The 18,788-nt window shown below is 57.0% G+C and overlaps 2 protein-coding genes across 9 annotated transcripts; one reads left to right on the top strand and one right to left on the bottom strand.

Moving 5' to 3' along the window:
- Positions 1-46: 46 nt before the first annotated feature.
- Fbxl15 (F-box and leucine-rich repeat protein 15) lies at positions 47-2,313 on the bottom strand. 2 transcript variants are annotated; one of them, XM_087564363.1, is made up of 4 exons: positions 1,970-2,309; positions 1,651-1,804; positions 883-1,383; positions 47-413 (listed from the first exon to the last, which is right to left on the bottom strand). In XM_087564363.1, exons 1-4 carry the CDS (start codon positions 2,020-2,022, stop codon positions 174-176), a joined length of 948 nt encoding a protein of 315 aa, XP_087420489.1. In that variant the 5' UTR covers positions 2,023-2,309; the 3' UTR covers positions 47-173.
- Positions 2,314-3,314: 1,001 nt separating this feature from the next.
- Psd (pleckstrin and Sec7 domain containing) lies at positions 3,315-18,768 on the top strand. 7 transcript variants are annotated; one of them, XM_087607353.1, is made up of 18 exons: positions 3,315-3,380; positions 4,242-4,297; positions 5,463-6,199; positions 6,462-6,561; positions 6,992-7,346; positions 7,995-8,435; positions 9,519-9,713; positions 9,849-9,929; positions 10,092-10,204; positions 10,772-10,830; positions 11,023-11,112; positions 14,428-14,471; positions 15,725-15,915; positions 15,996-16,066; positions 16,172-16,329; positions 16,678-16,822; positions 16,978-17,121; positions 17,893-18,766. In XM_087607353.1, the coding sequence occupies exons 3-18, from the start codon at positions 5,546-5,548 to the stop codon at positions 18,121-18,123; spliced, it is 3,072 nt and encodes a 1,023-aa protein (XP_087463479.1). In that variant the 5' UTR covers positions 3,315-3,380; positions 4,242-4,297; positions 5,463-5,545; the 3' UTR covers positions 18,124-18,766.
- Positions 18,769-18,788: the final 20 nt, after the last annotated feature.

Raw genomic sequence — 18,788 nt, 5'->3', positions numbered from 1 at the left:
TGATTTCTGCCCCAGGGCAAGAAAATACTATGTCTGTCTGACCAGCTTCACATCCCCTATGCACCATGCAAGAAGGGGTAAAAAGCTCTTTATTTGAAATTCCAGGGTGGGACAGGGCTATCCCAGGCCTCTCAACCGCAGGCCCCACAGTTCAGTTTCCCTACGGCTCAGTATCAAGCTCCATCTACACAGTCCAGCTGTGCTCCCACCCAACGAAAGTCAGTCAGACCTGTAGGTTGACAAAGGGTGCGAAGCCAGCCATGTCCTGGAGTAGCACCAGGGCCTGGTGCAGCGGTGGCTCCACGTCGATGTCCACACCACGCTTCCGCAAGCGGCTCAGGCTGGGCTCGGCCACATGGTGGCAGTGCCGCACCCGCAGAGAGCGCAACGCCGGGCAGTACTCCGCCAGTGTCCTGAGGGAGGAGCAGGGTGATGCTAGGTGCTGAAGGCCCTCTCGCAGTCTGTCTGTAGGGCCAGCTCGCTAAACCTGCTCTGGCTCCAGCAAATTCTAGGTTTCCCTCAGCTCAGGGCCTGCTCTTTCTTACTGTCCCTATGAGAAGGGGCCAGGATGGAATTACAGACTCCAGGCCCCAGCTCATTTGGGGTTTCTGGTGCTTAGAGAATACCAACCCATAGTTCTTTCCAGTGTTTCAAGATTACCCATCCCTTTGTTGCAGAAATGCCAGAAATTAACTTTATGTGACATCTCACAGTGTGTCAATCTTGGATCAGAAGTTTTTGTTTGTTTTTAATTGTACACTTTCTAGCCTAAAAATATTCTAGAGGCCTTTCTGATGGGTCTTTGACAAGTACAACCCGCCTCCCCATCCCCATGTGACTGCCCACTTCCTACCGTACCGCCCCCATGCCCAGGCACCTGACACCGTCGCTTCCGACCCGAAGGCAGCCGGTGAGGTCTAGGTGCTCGAGTTGCGGGCAGTTTCGAGCCAACTCTTGGACCGCGGTGTCCCCCACATTGGCGTTGACTGCCAACGAGAGGCTGCGGAGGCCCGCGCCGCGTCTCTGCGCCAGGTACACGATGGCCTCGTCCTTGAGTTGACGACAGGCGGTGAGGTCTAGCTCCTCCAGAGCCGGGCAGCGGTCAGCAAGGCCACGCAGTGCCAGCCCGTCCACCCAGTCACAGTGAGCGAGCGAAATGCGCTGCAGACGCGGGCAGCCCTCAGCCAGCGCTCCGAGTGCTCGGCGACTCAGTTGGCCGCAGCCGGCCAGTGCTACGCTCCGTAGCTGTGGATTCCGTGCCAGCACCGGCACCAGGTCCTCGTCCAACAGCCATTCGTGACACGGAGCCAGCGCCAGCTCCTGCAACCCCTCAGCATCTCGCAGTAGCCGGACTAGTGCGGCCCGTGGAATCTGTGGACCCACCTGCGGGCGGGAGGCACGGAGATCAGTCTGTCCCCGGGGCCGGTCACTGCCTGGCAGCCGCCTAACTTCGGGACTTTGCCACCTGCCCTCCCCGGAGAGACACCAAGCTCCCTCCGAGTCGCCGCTCAGTACTCGCCCACCGGAGTTCTCCACGTCGCACCAGGGGTTGGAAAGGGTTTACCGCGCAGCTGGGGCTGGCCTGGAGGCGGGGCGACGGTGGTACCCACGCGGGGGCGGGGCGGGGGCGGGGTCCAGTCCCCAGCTCACCTGAGCGGCGTCAAAGCGGCGCAGCCTAGCCAGGTGCAGCTGAACGAGCGCCCGGAAGGCGCGACTGACGCGCTGCAGCCGGAGCAGCTGGCGCAGCGGGACCCAGTTCAGGACGTGCGGGAGCAGCACGTCTTCCCAGGGCAGGTCCAGGAGCCTGAAGGGAAAGCGGCGTTGACGTCCCTCGGCCGCTGTTACGTGCGAGTCCTTCTGTTATACCCCAGAGTCCCAGCTGGCAAGAGGGGTCCGGGTCCTGCCCGGGCTCAGCTGCCCTCCCGCGGGTACCTTTTTCCCCTCCCTAGGCCCCTCCAGTGCTCGGTACCTGACGGCTCCTGGTTCTTGCTCCCCTCCGGACTGCTCCATTGGTGGCTCCATCGCTGTATACTGCGCGTGCGCAGTAAGCTTTACTAGCTTTGGCCTTGAAGCGGCTGCGGCGAACCCGCCTCCTTGGTCTGAAGAGACAGACCGATTTAATCGAGTGCGGTCTCACTGAGAATCCTTATCGGGAAGCTTTCCGGATGGACCCCGAAACTGAGGCAGAACAGACCAGTGATGCACCATTAGTTGTCTTCTCAGCTACAGGGCTTGAAGCCCGAGGCTGGAGTAGCGGCGAGCGAAGACTGCTTTCGGTCTTCGTTGCGGGCCGGTAGCCGCCTCTGAGTGGTGATGGGAGGAGCAGACAAGGCCAAAGGCAGAAGGGGCGGAGCCAGGACTCCTAGGTTACCGAGTGCCTCCTCTGTCCTCTGGTCGCGTTTAAGCGACTCTGGAAAAATAAAAGGGGGAGAGACTGCCCAGACTATAACTAACTGGTATGTAGTAGGTGCTCAGTAAGCAATTGCCAAAAGAGTAGATTAAGCGGGCGACACCAGGATTTTTATTATCAAGCAAACTTGTCTAAACCTATCATTCCTTGTGAATCGTGAAATGCACAATCATGACTTCCATCTCTTTCCACTTCAAGGCAGCGTAGGTCGGCTCTTTGCCCAAGAAGAAAAGACTATACAGCCAGGCTTCCTTTCCAGAAGTCCAAAATTCAAGGGAATGCATGCTCAGCGTAGCCCACTAGTCGTACTGTTTCTTGACTGGCCCTGGATTAATTGGAGGGAGAGTGACTCCCCAAAGCTCAATCATAAGACTTTCCTTTCTCTGCATCCCCAAATGCTAAGCCAAGTCCATCTCTGGGGAACCCCTGGCGTAATATTTTCCTCCAGTGTCTGATGGGGGGGGCACGCTGCATCCTACATGATTGCGTGCAAACATTTCAGCCGCTTCATAATGCTGCTTCCCATCCGTTGGCTTAGGGGGTTTGGATACACCAGCAAAGGTAGGAGGGTCCGTCCATTTTAAAGTCGGACAAACCGAGGCTCTGGCGAGGAAGCTCCTTAACCAGGATCAAACGAAGCAAGGATAAAGAACCCAGAAATCCTGGTTTTCCCAGAATTCCTACTACACTACTTCATTATTCAATGTAGCTAAGGCCAACCAGCACCGGAAAGAGAGAAGAGGGTGAAGGTGGATGAGGGGATTGCTTCCTCATCTCAGCCTACTTGGGGAAGGGGTAGCCTCGAAGGATCTCTGCAAGATACATGTGGGCGCGCACCACCCCCGGGCGCGCGCCTCCCCTTCCACCACCCCCCCCCCCGCTTTGTTCGCACCTCTGCGCTTGCGCATTACGACAAATCTGGCGCTGTCCCCTTCAGCACCTCGCGGAACTCGCGCCACCCCTCCCCGCGGTGAGCCCCGCGCACCCCCGCTTCGAACATCCTCGCACCCTCTAGCCACCCGAATCGACCCTCTCTTCCTTCCCAGGTCATAACCTGCGGGTCTTGGCCTTCCAAAGGAGAATAGTTACCATAGTAACTCGTGTGGCGTTTTCCTAAAATAGTCAGACCCTTTTCCACCCTGGCCAAGGGCACAAGGTTTGCCTGTGCTTCTTGTCCCAGTTTCGGGGTCATCCCTTCTAAACTCTAACCCCTGAAAAGGCAGGACGATTAACCTAGACCGCAAGGAAGTTCTTCCTGGAGTCTGAATTATCCTTCCTCTGCACTCCGGGTTGGGGTTCAGGACAAGACTCCTGGGTCTGAGGTTCAGAACCCCGAAGTGTTTAATACTGCATTTGCTTGATGTCCCTTCCATAGTTGGTCTTCTGGTTTTAGGGGGCGGGTCCGATCTACTCCGTACCGTGTGCTTTGCGTGGCCGCGTGCTTGTGGGGGCGGGAGCGCGTGTGGCATGTAACAGGTCATGTGGCAGCCTCCTAGGGACACGCGTGGGGTCTGGAGCAGGACAGGCGTATGCAGCTGGACCCTTCGTGTGGTTCAGGAGATGATGGACGAGAGAGAACTGAACACGAGTGGGGTGGGGCATATGAGGGTTTAGGGAACAGAACCAGGGCTTTCTACATCCTCCCTTTCCTCTGGTGTGTGTCTTAGGTAGTGACTAGGTGGTGGCATTCTCTAGGACTTAGGGCCTTGGGAAAGAAGGAAGGTTGGGGAGGGGGGGATTAGCGTTGCTTGAGCAGAGCGTGGGGAGGGGTGGAGGAGGGACTGAGAGGCGGGCGGGCCTGGAGCAAGCGGGAGCCGTGCTGCTTTTACAGCTGAGCGGGGCCCAGCCTCTCTGCCTCTCTTCGATTCCAGCTCCTGACGAGCAGCGGTGAGTACTGGGGTGCCTTGGAGGAGGGCCTGCACAAGGGAGATCCAGGCTCCTGTTGAGCTTCAAGAACCTGTCTGGCAGGGGTGCTGCTTCGGACATGTTTCTCTACCCTGCTTTGCCTTCAGAGGCCCGGTTTTCCTTTATGGTCCCTCCTGGACTGGACAAGATATTTCTTATCCCTGGAGTTAGGGGAGAGGGATGTGGTACAGAGCCCCCCCCCCCAAGACTTGGTTACTGGTAGGGGGAGGAGAGAATGTGTGTCTCTGATTCTGTGTGCAAATATGCATCTGTGTTTATGATTGTGACGAGGAGGTCTCTGATACACCTGTTTCTGTGTGCATCAGAGGACCAGAGCCTGAATTTTAGGAACCTCTTTGTGTGCTCCTGTTTGGTGATCCTCCGTGTGTGTGTGTGTGTGTGTGTGTGTGTGTGTGTGTGTAAAACAAGCATGTGCTTTTCCGTCATACACAAATTTGTTATGACTGTAATTGTATGAGGGTGTGTCTATGAGCAGTACTGCGTGTGTGTACCGGAGGGTGTTGCCTTTGAGTGTGTTAACTGTACTGATACTTTGTCCTTCTGCATGTGTGTATATGAATTCATGTGTGTGTGCATGTGTGTGTGTGTGCGCGTGCATGTACTGGTATGGAAAACAGAATGTCTCTTCCCCACTCAGCAATCTATGGACCAAGGTTAAGGCCTCTTCAGACCTTCCCTCTCAGTTCTTCCCTCTCAGCACTTCATCATCCCCATCCTTCAAAGCAGCGGATTTCTCCTGCTCTAAGTGAGGGCTCCCCATAGGTGTAACTATAGAGGACCCATGATCTCTATGGTCCAGAAGATGGGATACCAGCCTCCACCCAAGAAAGAGTTCCCCACTGCCCCAGAACTGGACTTGATGAACCGAATTAGCTTTCTTTCATCATAAAGTGATGCTTGGGGCTCCCAGACAGAAGGAGAGGAGGCTGGAGGACCACTGGGTAGATGGTCCTTTCCGTGTAAGCTTTTCAAATCCGGAGTCCCTCCGGGTTAGGATGGGTGAGCCCATACTCCCAGGATGAGCCTCTGGACTGTAGAAAGCCCAACCCACCTTCCCATCTCTGACTGCTGTCTTGTCTGTCTGACTCCAATACACTCCACCCATGCTCCCCTTCCTCTTTTGCAGGCCTGTCTGAAGAGCATGCAGCCCCCTTACTCCCTGCCTGGCCTCGCCATCCCTGCCCCCCCAGCCTGACCCCCGGCTCCAGCATGGCCCAGGGTGCCATGCGGTTCTGCTCAGAAGGCGACTGTGCCATCTCCCCACCACGATGCCCTCGTCGCTGGCTCCCGGAAGGCCCAGTGCCCCAAAGTCCCCCAGCCAGCATGTATGGCAGCACAGGATCCCTAATACGACGAGTGGTGGGCCCAGGTCCTCGAGGCCGGGATCTGGGACGTGTGACAGCACCTTGTACCCCTCTGCGAGCCCCTCCCTCACCCCATATAGCTCCCTCACCCTGGGGACCCTCTTCACCCACTGGGAAGCCCCCACCAGGGGCACAGAGTTCTGTGGTCATCTTCCGTTTCGTGGAGAAGGCCAGTGTGAGGCCACTGAATGGCCTACCTGCTTCTGGAGGCCTGAGTCGGAGCTGGGACCTGGGCGGGATTTCTCCCTCCAGGCCCACCCCAGCCCTTGGACCTGGCTGCAACCGGAAGTTGCGGCTAGAAGCGTCCACATCAGACCCACTCCCAGCCGGAGGAGGCTCCGTTCTTCCTGGCAGCAGGGACCCCTCACGTGGGCCATTGATCCCACCCCAGATTGGGGCAGATGGCCTTTACTCCTCTCTCCCCAATGGGCTGGGGGGGACCCCTGAGCACTTGGTCATGCACTTCCGAGGACCTGCAGACACCGGATTTCTAAACCAGGTACGAAATCTGCCTTGGGCTGCCTGGGGCCCTAGTGCCCCAACTAAGGGACAAAGCTCAGCCCCTGTTGGACTGAGATTTGTCTCATAGTCACCCAAATCCTTTAATGTCCTAAATCAGCTTTTTTGCCCTCTGTCACTGTGTCCCTGCACCTTCATCTCTGTCCCGTGTGGCTTTCTTTCTGCTGCTCCATATTCCTGTGTCCTTGTATGTCTGGCTCTCATGTTGGGGTCCTGTGCCTTTTGCTCCCTCTTTGGCTCAGGGGGACACCTGGTCCTCCCGGGAAGTCTCCTCTCATGCCCAGAGAATCGCTCGAGCCAAGTGGGAATTCTTCTATGGCTCCTTGGACCCCCCCAGCTCAGGTAAGACTTGGACTTAACCCAGGGGAGGAGGGCAGGACATTTTCTACAACAGCGGATGCCTGGCAAAGAGGCCTCCTTTAAACCTTCCTTCTGTTTGGCTTCCCTGGGCTCCTAAGTCAGTCAAAGTCTCCCCAGGCTCCAGTCTTTCATCTGTGTCATGAGAGTTTGCACTGGGCTCTGGAGGAAGCTGGGTGGTAGAGGAGGGGATGGCCAGATATCAAGGGTTATTCCTAAGACTAGAAGAAAGTCTGGCTTTCTTCATAGCTGTTTGACAGGGCCTTGATTTGAGAGGAGTTCCCCAGGCATTTGGATCAAGTAAAGGGTGTGGCAGATGCATAGTGTTAGATGATGAGAGTTCCCAGCCTATGGAAGACGGTGGGGAATCTGTCCAACATGACTTACCTCCTAACCTTGATATCTGTGCACACAGGTGCTAAGCCCCCAGAGCAGGCCCTCCCATCACATGGGGTGGGCTCCAAGCAAGGCTCTGGGGTAGCTGTGGGGCGAGCAGCCAAGTACTCCGAGACAGACCTGGACAAGGTACCCCTGAGGTGCTACCGAGAGACTGACATTGACGAGGTGCTGGCTGAGCGGGAGGAGGCTGACTCCGCCATTGAGAGTCAGCCCAGCTCTGAGGGCCCCCCTGGCACTACCCAACCACCTGCCTCACGACCCAGCCCATGCCCTGGTCCTTCTTCCAGTCTGGGCAGTGGTAACGGAGATGATGAGGCAGGTGGTGAAGAGGACGTGGATGATGAGGTGTTTGAGGCCTCAGAGGGGGCCCGGTGAGTGGGACCACTTCCGGGAAAGTGGCTTGCTCTTTGTAACTGACCCCCAGCAAGAACCCAGGGTGGAGAAAACAGACTGTGAGGACCAGGGGATTCCAGACAGAGCCCTGAGGCCTGGGAGAACATTAGGAATATGTGGACATTGGCAAGGCCAGGAGTCAGGGCGGTCACATGGACCAGGCGGAGTTCTGCATTACCAGGGGCCAAAAGCCAGAGGCTAAACCAGGGGCATGGGAGCGAGCCTGGGGACAGGGGAGCATGGGTTGTATCCTGGGTCCTGGCAGGAGAACGTGGAAATGTGGGGGCTTTTCCTTTCTGTCTCACGCCCCACTGCAGCTCGGAGCTGCGTCTCCTAAGATGTTGCCAGAAATAGAAAAGGGATGGCAGGAGAGAAGCGGATCAGGGAAAGGAGGGGAGAGGGAGATTAGTGTGGAGGGGAGGAGGGGGACTGGGTGCTGTGGATGGGCAGGGCTGGGACACTGCAGAAACACCCAGTTTCATGGGCCCTAAGCTCTAGTGACTTTTAAGGGGTCTGAATCTGTAGGAAGGGGCTGATAACCTTTGCACCAATCAGCAAGAGTTCAGTGAAATCCTGCCAAATCCCGATTCTGGGGAGCTGATCAGACATTCTCCCTGCCTCTGCAGGCCAGGGGACCACATGCCTCACTCTGGGCTCCTCAAGTCACCAGTCCCCTTTCTACCGGGGACCAGCCCCTCAGCGGATGGGCCTGACTCTTTCAGTTGTATGTTTGAAGCCATCATGGAGTCGCACCGGGCCAAGGGCACCTCCTATAGTAGCCTTGCCTCCCTGGAAGCTCTGGCCTCACCTGGCCCAACCCAGAGTCCCTTCTTCACCTTTGAGATGCCTCCCCAACCCCCAGCTCCCCGGCCTGACCCACCTGCACCTGCCCCACTTGCCCCTCTTGAACCGGATTCTGGTACCAGCTCTGTTGCTGATGGTCCTTGGACCCAAAGGAGAGAGGTAGAAGAGTCAGATGCTGGGGCTACGCTGGCCCCAAGGAAAGAGCTTCCTAGTCCCTCCCACTCTGAGGACAGCCTTGGGCTGGGGGCAGCACCCCTGGGCAGGTGAGTATTTTCTTTGACTGGTCATCCCCAAACCCTGGCCCCCCAGAAACTGCTGATTAAGGGACAGAGCCCCAGAATGAGGAAGTCATTTATATATTCCTGACCAAGAGCGGGTGGTTAACAGATGTCTGTTTTCCCATTTGGAGGCCTCCTGCCATTGGCCCCCTGCAGCTCCCTCCCTGGGCTCAGATCCAGTGACTGGAGAAACCATGATTCAGGACGGAAGAATCCCCAGAGTACATCCTCTTTCTCTCCTGGAGGGCCCTCTCTTTCCCAGACAGAGCCTCTCACCCCCACCTATCTAGACCCACAGCCAGCAGCCCCTCCCTTCCCCTCCCTCTACCCTCCTCCAAGAGGCTACCTTTCACCCTGCTCTAGGAATGTCCTTTCATAGCCTAACCTTTGTGCTCTCCCCTCTGCTGCTACCCTCCCAGTCATGGAAGCCATGGCAACAGGAGGGGGGTGGCCAGGGAGACAGGGTTGCCTAGCAACCAGGAGTTTCCGGCCTCTGTCTCTGGGGTGACAGGTGGCTTTTCGAGTAGAGCAGCTGGGGTGAGGAAGGAAGGAGAGGAAGAGGATGAGTACAATCTGACCCCCCCCCCAAACTGTAACCTCAGAGAGTGCTTCCCTGTGGGTAGCAGGCAGTGTCAATGAGAGTTCTCCCTAAGGCGGGAAATAAAGGGAGCAGGATGTATCTATCTGCTCTCAGATCTTGGACCTCATTCAACCCCAGCACCTGTTTACACCTGGATTGCCTGTGTCCAGGAGTGTGTGGTGTGCAGAGGAAAGACCGCCTTGAGAGAGGGCAGGTGTGCAGACGGAGACTCTATCAAAGAGTAAACTTAGGCCCCTGATAGCTTTGGGGAGCAGCCAGGATTCCCACAGCAGTAAGACTGACATGGGCTAGATCTGAAGCAGAACTTCCATGGAGAAAAGTGGGAAGTAGAGAGAAAGCTAACCAATCTCCTTTCAAAACAAAGAGACAAGACCTTTCCATGTCCCTCTAGCCATTCCCCAAGGGGAGGGTCTGGCTGACTCCCAAGGTCTCTACCCCAACTCTGAGCTGCTGATCTACCCTGGCAGTGAACCGCCCCTGAGCCAACTGGTGTCCGACTCAGACTCAGAGCTGGACAGCACAGAGCGGCTGGCCCTGGGAAGCACAGACACCTTGTCCAATGGACAGAAAGCAGATCTGGAGGCTGCACAGCGCCTAGCCAAGAGGCTATACCGACTTGATGGCTTCAGGAAGGCCGACGTAGCCCGGCATCTGGGCAAGAAGTAATGCCCCTGGGCTGGGACTGAGGCTAGGGCCAAGGAATGCACCCCGGGGCAGTCCCTCACCCTCTCCAGTTAATGCCCACAGTCTCTAGGCCACTGAAGTGACCTTGTGACCTCTACCTGCCCTGTCCACAGCAATGACTTCAGCAAATTGGTGGCTGGCGAGTATCTCAAGTTTTTTGTCTTCACGGGCATGACCCTGGATCAAGCTCTCAGGTGGGTGTCGAACCCTCTAAGGACAGTCCTGCTGACCAGCCTTGGCATTTAGGGTTCCAGCTATGTGTGTTCTAAATTGTCTTGATGACACTCTTCAGAGACCAGGGCTTCCTGGTAAGGAGACCTCGAGTGGAAGGTGACATCATCTTCCTCCTACCTTAGGGTGTTTCTAAAGGAGCTGGCTTTAATGGGTGAGACCCAGGAGCGGGAGCGTGTACTGGCCCACTTCTCCCAGCGATATTTCCAGTGTAATCCTGAAGCCCTGTCCTCAGAGGGTGAGCAGGTTGGGAGCAGAGTTGTCCCATCTGTGGCCACAGAGGCACACGCACACACACACGCAGGAGCAAGTGTTTGTGCAAGAGGAAACGCATGTCCATGTTTGTAAGGCATGTGAAATGCGGCTACATGCATGCGGAGCTGTCCATGTAGCAGGCATGTTGCTAGGTCAACAGTGTTCTGGTGTCCTGGAAGGCAGGTGGAGATGTGTCTGCATGAAGTCGTTCCATATATATGTGCTGGACCAGTTTTGGCTTCCGTGCTGACTGACTCTGCATATGTGTGATGGCTACCAGCTTGCTTTTGTTTAGTGCGTCGAGCATGTTGAGTGTTGGGAGAAGACAGGGAGCAACTGTCCCAGCAACTTGAGGAACTAGGGAGGGGGAGCCGGAGATCAGAGGGGAGGTCCTTGCAGAGGAAATGGGCTGGAGGAGAGATGGAGTGGTTTCATGGAGTTTGGGTGGTAAGAAAGTGTAGGCAGAAAGGGTGCAGAAGGAGGTAGGTGATGGACTGCTGTGGAAGAACCCCTTGGGGGTGGCTGAAGCTGACAATCAGTTCTCCCCTAGACGGCGCTCACACGCTGACCTGTGCTCTCATGCTCCTCAACACGGACCTCCACGGCCACGTGAGTTGGGGGCATGGAGAGTGGGAGGCCAGAAAACGAGAATTTTTTTTTTCCGGAGCTGGGGATCGAACCCAGGGCCTTGCGCTTGCTAGGCAAGCACTCTACCACTGAGCTAAATCCCCAACCCCAGAAAACGAGAATCTTAAAGGCTTTAGGAAGCCAGCCTCACAGACCTCTGTTTTCCTCCCTTAGAACATTGGGAAGCGAATGACCTGTGGGGACTTCATCGGAAACCTGGAGGGCCTCAATGATGGCGGCGACTTCCCCAGGGAGCTGCTCAAGGTTGGGGGGAGGGAGGGCGACTCAGACGTAGCCGTAACCGGAAGGGCATGACAGGGTACCTGCCCCGGGAGCAGAGGGGAAGGGAAGAGCTGGGACTTGGGACTTGTTGGGTAGCTCAGGCAAGCAGGAACCTAGGCTCTGGTGACTCAGCTTGGGGACCGCCCCCTCGCCCAGCCCCCATAGGCAGGCTCTCACAGCACATGCGCACATGCATGCAATACTGAGGTAGAGGAAAGGGGGACCGGCTCTGGAAAGCACGTGAGCAGGCGTTCCTGGACTCTGCAATTTGCTCTCTTTGATTCCCTTCCAGTGTTCACAGAGGGTGGAAGGGAGGTGTCTCTGCTGGCGCGCGGTGGTGGGGTGGGCACAGGGACATTACTCTCCAACTTAGTGTATAAGAGCCACAAAGATCCTCCTGGCACCACTACTCAGGAGGGAGCCTAAGGTAAAGAGGGGTCAGAGAAGGCGCAAAGCTTTTTCCCAGGTTTGTGCATCCAGAACACAACGCTGGGACTAGATACTGCTCTTCTGGCTCCCTTGGAAGCAGGTCCCGCACCCAGGTCCCAGGAAGGATAGGTGTCAGTGGGAGGGGGCCGTCTGACACTGTCTTGCAGTTCCCTCCTTCCTATGGAGGAGTACGGGGAGGACTGGACTAACTTGAAGAAGGTGGGGGGTGGGGGTCGTCTCTGGCCCACATGTGACCACACAGGACAGATCCAAGGTTGGGGTGTATTGGACATCTGAGTTTGAGCATGTGAGTGGGCGCGTCCACTGTGAGTTGAGGTGTCAGTGAATTGGAGTGTTTGCGTGAGTTCTGTGTGTTTAGCAATGTCTGTGAATCAAAGGACCTATGTGATTTAAGGTGTCTGTGCTTTGGGTGTAATCTGGGTATTTGTGTGTGATGCGGTGTGGTCTGCGTCTTCCAGTTGGCTGTGTCTGCTTTGACAGTAGAGGGTGTTTATCAGCTGTAGATGGTACCTTTAGAGGTGTGCATCTGTAACTCTGGGTGAATGGTAATCGGCGCGTCTGGAAGTTGGTTTGTCTGACCTCGGTGGCATAGGGACTTACTTGCCTTGGACATCGGGAGATCTGCCCAAGGGTTGGACTAGGTCATCATGACTGTTCGAAGGCCGGCCGCGTGTCTCAGACAGGGCCACGGGGGTGGGGGTGAGGAGAGTAAGGGAGCAGGCCGAGTGGTCCCTTTAGCCCTCGATTCTTACAAGCTGAAGGGTGCTCCGCAGCCGCCTACCGTGAGCGCGAGCTCGGCCCCCCTGGCGAGACCCCACGCATGCGCCCCCGCTGGCTGCCGGCCCTCCCCACCGCGCCGGGCTCGCGCCGTGCTGCTCAGTCGCGCGACGTCCCCGCCCCAGCCCGCGCCCTCCCCTCCCGCCGGCGCCCCCTCCTTCTGCGGAGCTGCGGAGCCCACGGCGCCGCCGCCGAGCGCTCGGTGCGTCGGTGGGAGCCGGCGGGCTCGGGCCGGGCGCTCGCGCTGGCTGTCAGGGAGCCGTCCGCGGCCGTCCGGGCGGGCCGGGGCCGAGGGCGGGCGGGGGCATGGCCGGGCGCCGCGGCGAGGCGGGCGGGCCAGCATGATCGGCGTCAACAGCATCCACAGCAGCGCGGGGCGGCTGCGCTCGCGCTCGCTCTGCTCGGTGCGCTACGGGCGCACCCACCGCGGCGCGGAGACCCTATGCTACGGCTGGCCGCAGCGCTCGCGCAGTCTCAAGCCCGTGCTCTACACCGACCTGGTGGTCAGCCGCCTGCAGAGCCGCAAGAAGAAAAAGGCGGTGAGGGCGTGGGGCCCGCGGCCCACGCCAGGCCGGGCGGCGAGCGAGGGGGCGGCTTGAGGGAGGTGCGGAGGGCAGCAGAGCGAGCGTTCGAGGAGGGCATGGGTGAGGATGAAGGTGGTTGGAGAGCCCAACAAGGATAGAACTCCTGGGCAGCTAGAGATGGGTATTGGCTGTAGGGAAGGGCCAAGATGGACCAGCCTCACCAATCACGGTATTTCTGCGTGCAGACGGTTTTCTAGATGGGAACAGGACCTTGGGCTCTATGGTAGGGTTCAGGACCTTCAGAAGAAGGAAGGTGTGGTTGTAGGCAGAGGTAGTGTTGAGGAGGGCAAAATGAAGAACTGGAAGGCCGGAGGCAAGGATTGCAGGTTGGATCTTAGTAGTTACTCCAGCCCCCTAGCTGGATCACTGGGAAGTGATCTGGTTCAGGGTCTGTGCCCCGCTGGGTTTGGCCCAGCTGTTTGGGAGCTGTGTGTTGATTAGCCTGGCTTGTGTTGTGTGGGGTAGAGGTTGTGGTGTACACCTACCTGCAGACAGGATGTGCAGGAATGGAGTGCCTGGAGAGCCTTGTGGCTGGGCATGACTATGGGCAGAAAGAGTCGGAGCCTGTGGTGTGTTGGGAGAATGAGGGGGTGCTGTGTCCCAGCATCGGGAAGGCGCCGACGTCACCACTGCACCCAACTCACGCGCAGGCAGCATCACAGCCCCACAGCAAAACACGCACATGCTGGGGACACACCCACTCACAGACAGGCTGGCAGAAGCGCCCCCACAGTTGGAGTTGCTGGTATATTCTAAGCCATCCATCCCCAAGCACAGGGTCTCATACACTACTCCTAAAGGCCAACTTTGCAGAGGGGAAGTGGTTGGTTCAGGTTTTGAGGTGGACAGTAATTGGAAACCAAAACTACGGTTTCAGTCTTTGGTTGACACACCAGCAGTATGAAGAATGGCTGTGGGTAGAGCACTGAGCCCCTTGGCATCATGTTTGATGGAGCTTGGGGGGCGAGGGGAGGGCTCACTTTGTCCTGAAGTTGGGAACCAGGGAGGGTGAAAGGATGAATACTCTATAGGGAGCCTCAGTTTCCCATTTGCTCTGTGTGGGTTTATGCTGTGAAATCTGGCCAGAACACATGGCTGGGGGAAGGAGGATTTCTTTGGCTTCCTCTCAGATTCTATTTAGGGTTGTACTTCTCCTACCAGGCCGGGAGCAGGAGAGTCCCTTGCTGACAGGCAACGCACCTGGCAGTTACTATGTATCAGCTGCGGCTCAGGCTTCCTTGCTGACTAGCCAGTTCCCTACGTGTTGCTCTGCTTGCTCTCCCTGTAGAAAGCGGCCCAAGTCAGGCAGCTTCAATGCTGGAGATGGGCAGGGTCTTGGTGTCTTATTTCAGAGCTGGATTGTGGTCATTAGGACCTCGTTTAGTCCCATGTCCTCTCCCAAGTCACCAGGAAGGCTCTGAGCTCTAACAGTGGTGTGCATGGTGTCCCTCCCACAGGACTGATCCCTTGGTTTGTCTCTCTCCAGGCCTTGTACAGCTCCATCAAGAATGAAAAGTTGCAATGGGCCATGTGAGTGCTGGAGCCGTTGGCCCCGGGTTAGGGTTGGAGCATGAGGAAGAGGGAACCTGGGGACCCCAGAGAACCGGCGCTGTGGTACAGGGATGGGGTGGGAGGCCCTAAGAAGCAGGAAGGCTACCTTACTTCCTTCTTTGGAAATGCCTGCCTAGACTTAGGGGTCTGTCTTGTGTCTAGCCCTGTTGTTATGACAAGCTGGGCTGAGGAGGAGAAGGGTGTGTGTTGAAACATAAAGGGTGACTCCTGGCAGCCTGAGGAGAGAGCAGATTAACTCTGGAGGTACACAAGGTTACCTTGGAGTGCCACAGAAAAAGGAAGCAAGTTTTCTCATTGTCTTGGAGAAGTTCTGTCTGAAGGAGAAGGTCCAGTTTAGTCTTTGGGGCCCCAGGCAGGAAGAGCCCTTCTAAACACCAGTAGACACAGTTTGTTAAGCCAGACTCAGATCAGTGCCCTTCAAGGGAGGGGATTGAGAACAGCCTCCTGGAGGCAAGCCTTGAAGTCCACAGTGTCTTGTAGGAGATAAGGGGGAAGCTGGTATTAAGGGGAAACAAAGTTGTGACTGAAGTTAGTGTGGAAGTCGGGTACAAGGTCACAGGCCTGGCTGGGGTGACTGGAAAGAGTGGGTTGGGAAAGAAGTAATGTAGGTTTCATGTGGGAGGCAAGGGGGCCATTGAAAATTCTTGAGCAAAGCAATGAGAGAATCTGAGTTTTCTGTCTTGACAGGATTTACAAAGGAAGATGTTGGGGGGGGGCAGCCTCCTAAGAAGCCACCTTTAGCTTTTAGATTTTTGAGACAGGGTCTCAAGACAGGCCGGCATGGATTTGCGGCAATCTGCTGTAAGCTCCCTAGTGGTGGGATTACAGGCATGAGCCTGGTCCTTTTGGCTCCACATAACCAACTGTGAGCAGAGCTGGGTGTTAGGTGTGGTTAGGACACAGCTGCGTCACATGTGTCTGTCCAGGAGGAAAGTGTGAGGAATGGGTGTGTGCAGAAACAGAGACATAGGAAGGGTCCGTGTGGTTGGGGGAGGGAAGGCCCCATGCAGTCCTACCCCAGGTAGCTCTCAGACCAGGGAGGACACAGACCTGGAGCCTGTTGAGCCCTACTCAGAGAAGCAGAGCCTCCTCCAGTTGAAGGGAGTCCCTGGCAGCCACCAGTCACTAAAGAGGCATTCTAGGGCAGAGGCTTGGGCTGCAGGTGCGTGTGGCAGCATGGCCAGCACCCTCTGAAAGAGTCACACCCACAGAGACGAGGAGGAACTTCGGCGATCTCTGTCCGAGTTGGCCGACCCTAACCCCAAGGTCATCAAGAGGGTCAGCGGAGGCAGCGGCAGCAGCTCCAGCCCCTTCCTGGACCTGACTCCCGAGCCTGGGGCAGCTGTCTACAAGCACGGGGCCCTGGTGCGAAAGGTGCACGCAGACCCTGACTGCAGGAAGAGTACGTGGCTGTGCAGGGGCCTGAGGGATGGACGGGAGCGGGCCTTCCTCAGGCCACCCTGACCTGCCTTCCCTCCCTAGCACCTCGTGGCAAGCGGGGCTGGAAGAGCTTCCACGGGATCCTCAAGGGCATGATCCTCTACCTGCAGAAGGTGCGGGGCCACGAGCGGGTGGTGGGGCTGGCTTGGCAGAGGGGAGTAAGTGGCTGGAGAAGGCCAGTCTAGGACTGGGGCAGGACAAGATGGGCACCCCCATAGGAGGAGTACCAGCCCGGGAAGGCTCTTTCCGAGGCAGAGCTGAAGAACGCCATTAGCATTCACCACGCTCTGGCCACCCGCGCCAGCGACTACAGCAAGAGACCACACGTCTTCTACCTGCGCACAGCCGACTGGAGGGTCTTCCTCTTCCAGGCCCCGTGAGTGTTCTTTCCTCTTACCTATTCCAGACCCTGCTCCCTGGACTCCTCTTTCCTCGTAAGACCTCGCTCCATGGACTGGAGACATAGCTTAGTCGGTAGAGGGATTGCATAGCATGCAGAAGGCCCCGAGTTCAATCGCCAACCCTCCCTGTATATGCCAGACCTGGTGGTCCACACCTATAGTTCTAGCACTTGAGAGGTGGGGGCAAAAAATACAAGTCAGAAACTCAAGGTGTCCTAGCCCGGCAGACTCAAGACCCTACCTCAAAACAGACCAAGACCAGGCTCCAGGTCGGGACCGGCATTCCTGGACAGGAACCCGGGGTCCCTATGCTGTCTCCCCAGGAGCCTGGAGCAAATGCAGTCCTGGATTACTCGCATCAATGTGGTGGCTGCCATGTTTTCTGCACCCCCCTTCCCAGCTGCTGTCAGTTCCCAGAAGAAATTCAGCCGTCCTCTGCTGCCCAGCGCTGCCACCCGCCTCTCCCAGGTAGTCCCAAATGGCTCGGCCCTCCTGGGGACAGTCGGTGGGGGCAGGGTGGTAAGCTGTACTCCGTGCATGCAGGAGGCCTGTGTGGGTCACGAGAGGGAGGCAGCCCCCTGCACAAAGACTAGTGACCCTGACCGGGCATCCCTGGCTGTTAGGAGGAGCAGGTGAGGACTCACGAGGCCAAGCTGAAGGCCATGGCAAGCGAGCTTCGAGAGCACCGGGCAGCACATCTGGGGAAGAAGGCCCGAGGCAAGGAGGCTGAGGAGCAGAGGCAGAAGGAGACCTACCTGGAGTTTGAGGTGAGCCTCCTTGCCCGATGGTTTGGTCTTCCCTGCAGGACCAGGCTGGGGATAAGAGTGTGACAGCCAAGCATGGAACCCAGCTAGGTCCCTGGCAGAGCCCTAAGTCTTCCTTTTCCCCTCTGGGGATCGAGGCTAAATTCCATTACCCATGACATGTCTCCAGCCCTAGTAGAAGCTACAGAAATGTCAGCCGCCACAATAGGCTCTAAGAGCTCAGGCTGGAGACTCGGCTCAGTGGTTAAGAGCACTGACGGGGGCTGGGGATTTAGCTCAGTGGTAGAGCGTTTACCTAGGAAGCGCAAGGCCCTGGGTTCTGTCCCCAGCTCCGGGGGGAAAAAAAAAAAAAAAGAACCAAAAAAAAAAAAAAAAAAAAAAGAGCACTGACTGCGGGGTTGGGGATTTAGCTCAGTGGTAGAGCGCTTGCCTAGCAAGAGCAAGGCCCTGGCAAGGCCCTGGGTTCGGTCCCCAGCTCCGGAAAAAAAGGAAAAAAAGAAAAAAAAAAAAAAAAAAAGAGCACTGACTGCTCTTCTGGGGGCCTGAGTTCAATTCCCAGCGACCACATGGTGGCTCACAACTATCTGTAATGAGATCTGATGCCCTCTTCTGGTGTGTCTCAAGACGGTTACAGTGTACTTACATAGAATAAATAAATCTTTTTAAAAAAGTTTCTAAGAACTCAGAGAGGGCCACTAGCCTCTCAATTAGGACCCCGCATCTCTTGCTGGGCGGTGGGGGCAGGGCTTTTACCGCTCTGACCTCCTGTCTCAGAAATCCCGCTATGGCACCTACGCGGCGCTGCTTCGAGTCAAGATGAAGGCCGCCAGCGAGGAGCTGGATGCCATAGAGGCAGCACTGGCCCAGGCTGGGAGCACGGAGGAAGGATGCCCTCCGCCTCACTCCAGTCCTTCCCTGCAGCCCAACCCCACCAGCCAGCCCCGGGCTCAGCGTCCTGGCTCAGAAGCCCGGGCCGGGGCAGGCAGTACAAGGCCAAAGCCCTGAGCAGGGAGTAGGAGCAATGGGGGCAGTGCCTGCTGGGCACCTGCATGATGACATGGCCCCGCCTGAGCTCAGCTAGCCTCAGGCCAGCCACGGGGGCCTCCTGGTCCAGGGCCCGACCGCGCCGGACGCGGTGTCCGGGGCAGGGCAGGGCTGAGCCGGGCCTCAGAGCCTAGGCTGAGGGCCTCTCAGAGACCCCCTTTTTGTGATAATGTTTTGCACTTTTTCGTACAGGAAGGGTGGGTAGGGTGGGAGGGGCCCACGCCCCTAATTTTTGATGGGGGTTTCCTTTCCTTTTCTTTTTTCTTTTTCTTTTCTCTTCTTTTTCTTTTCTTTTCTTTTTTTTCTTTTTTTTGTGGGTGGGGAGGCCTGATAAAGTTTCTGCTTTCTGCTGAGACCCCCCCACCCTTACACCAGCAATACCCCTCCATCCTGGGGCCTGGCTCAGACAGAGGCCAGGAGTTGGGGCTGAGCTGGTCCCCCTCTTTCTCCCCAAGGGCTCACCTCTCTCTTTGCAGAGACAGAGGAAAGGCGTCCATGCTGAGGCCCCATCCACAGGCTGGGGTGGCACGGCCTGCTTCCCTCCTCTGGTGGGCCCTGCCCTTTGTATAGCCTTCACCCTCATTAAAACTGCTCTGAATTGCTGGCTTGGGCCTCCTCTGTTCTTG

The sequence above is a fragment of the Rattus norvegicus genome, chromosome 1 (genome assembly GCF_021556685.1).
Source record: "Rattus norvegicus strain SHRSP/BbbUtx chromosome 1, alternate assembly SHRSP_T2T, whole genome shotgun sequence".
Taxonomy (NCBI): domain Eukaryota; kingdom Metazoa; phylum Chordata; class Mammalia; order Rodentia; family Muridae; genus Rattus; species Rattus norvegicus.
This window is presented reverse-complemented; position numbering and strand designations above follow the sequence as displayed.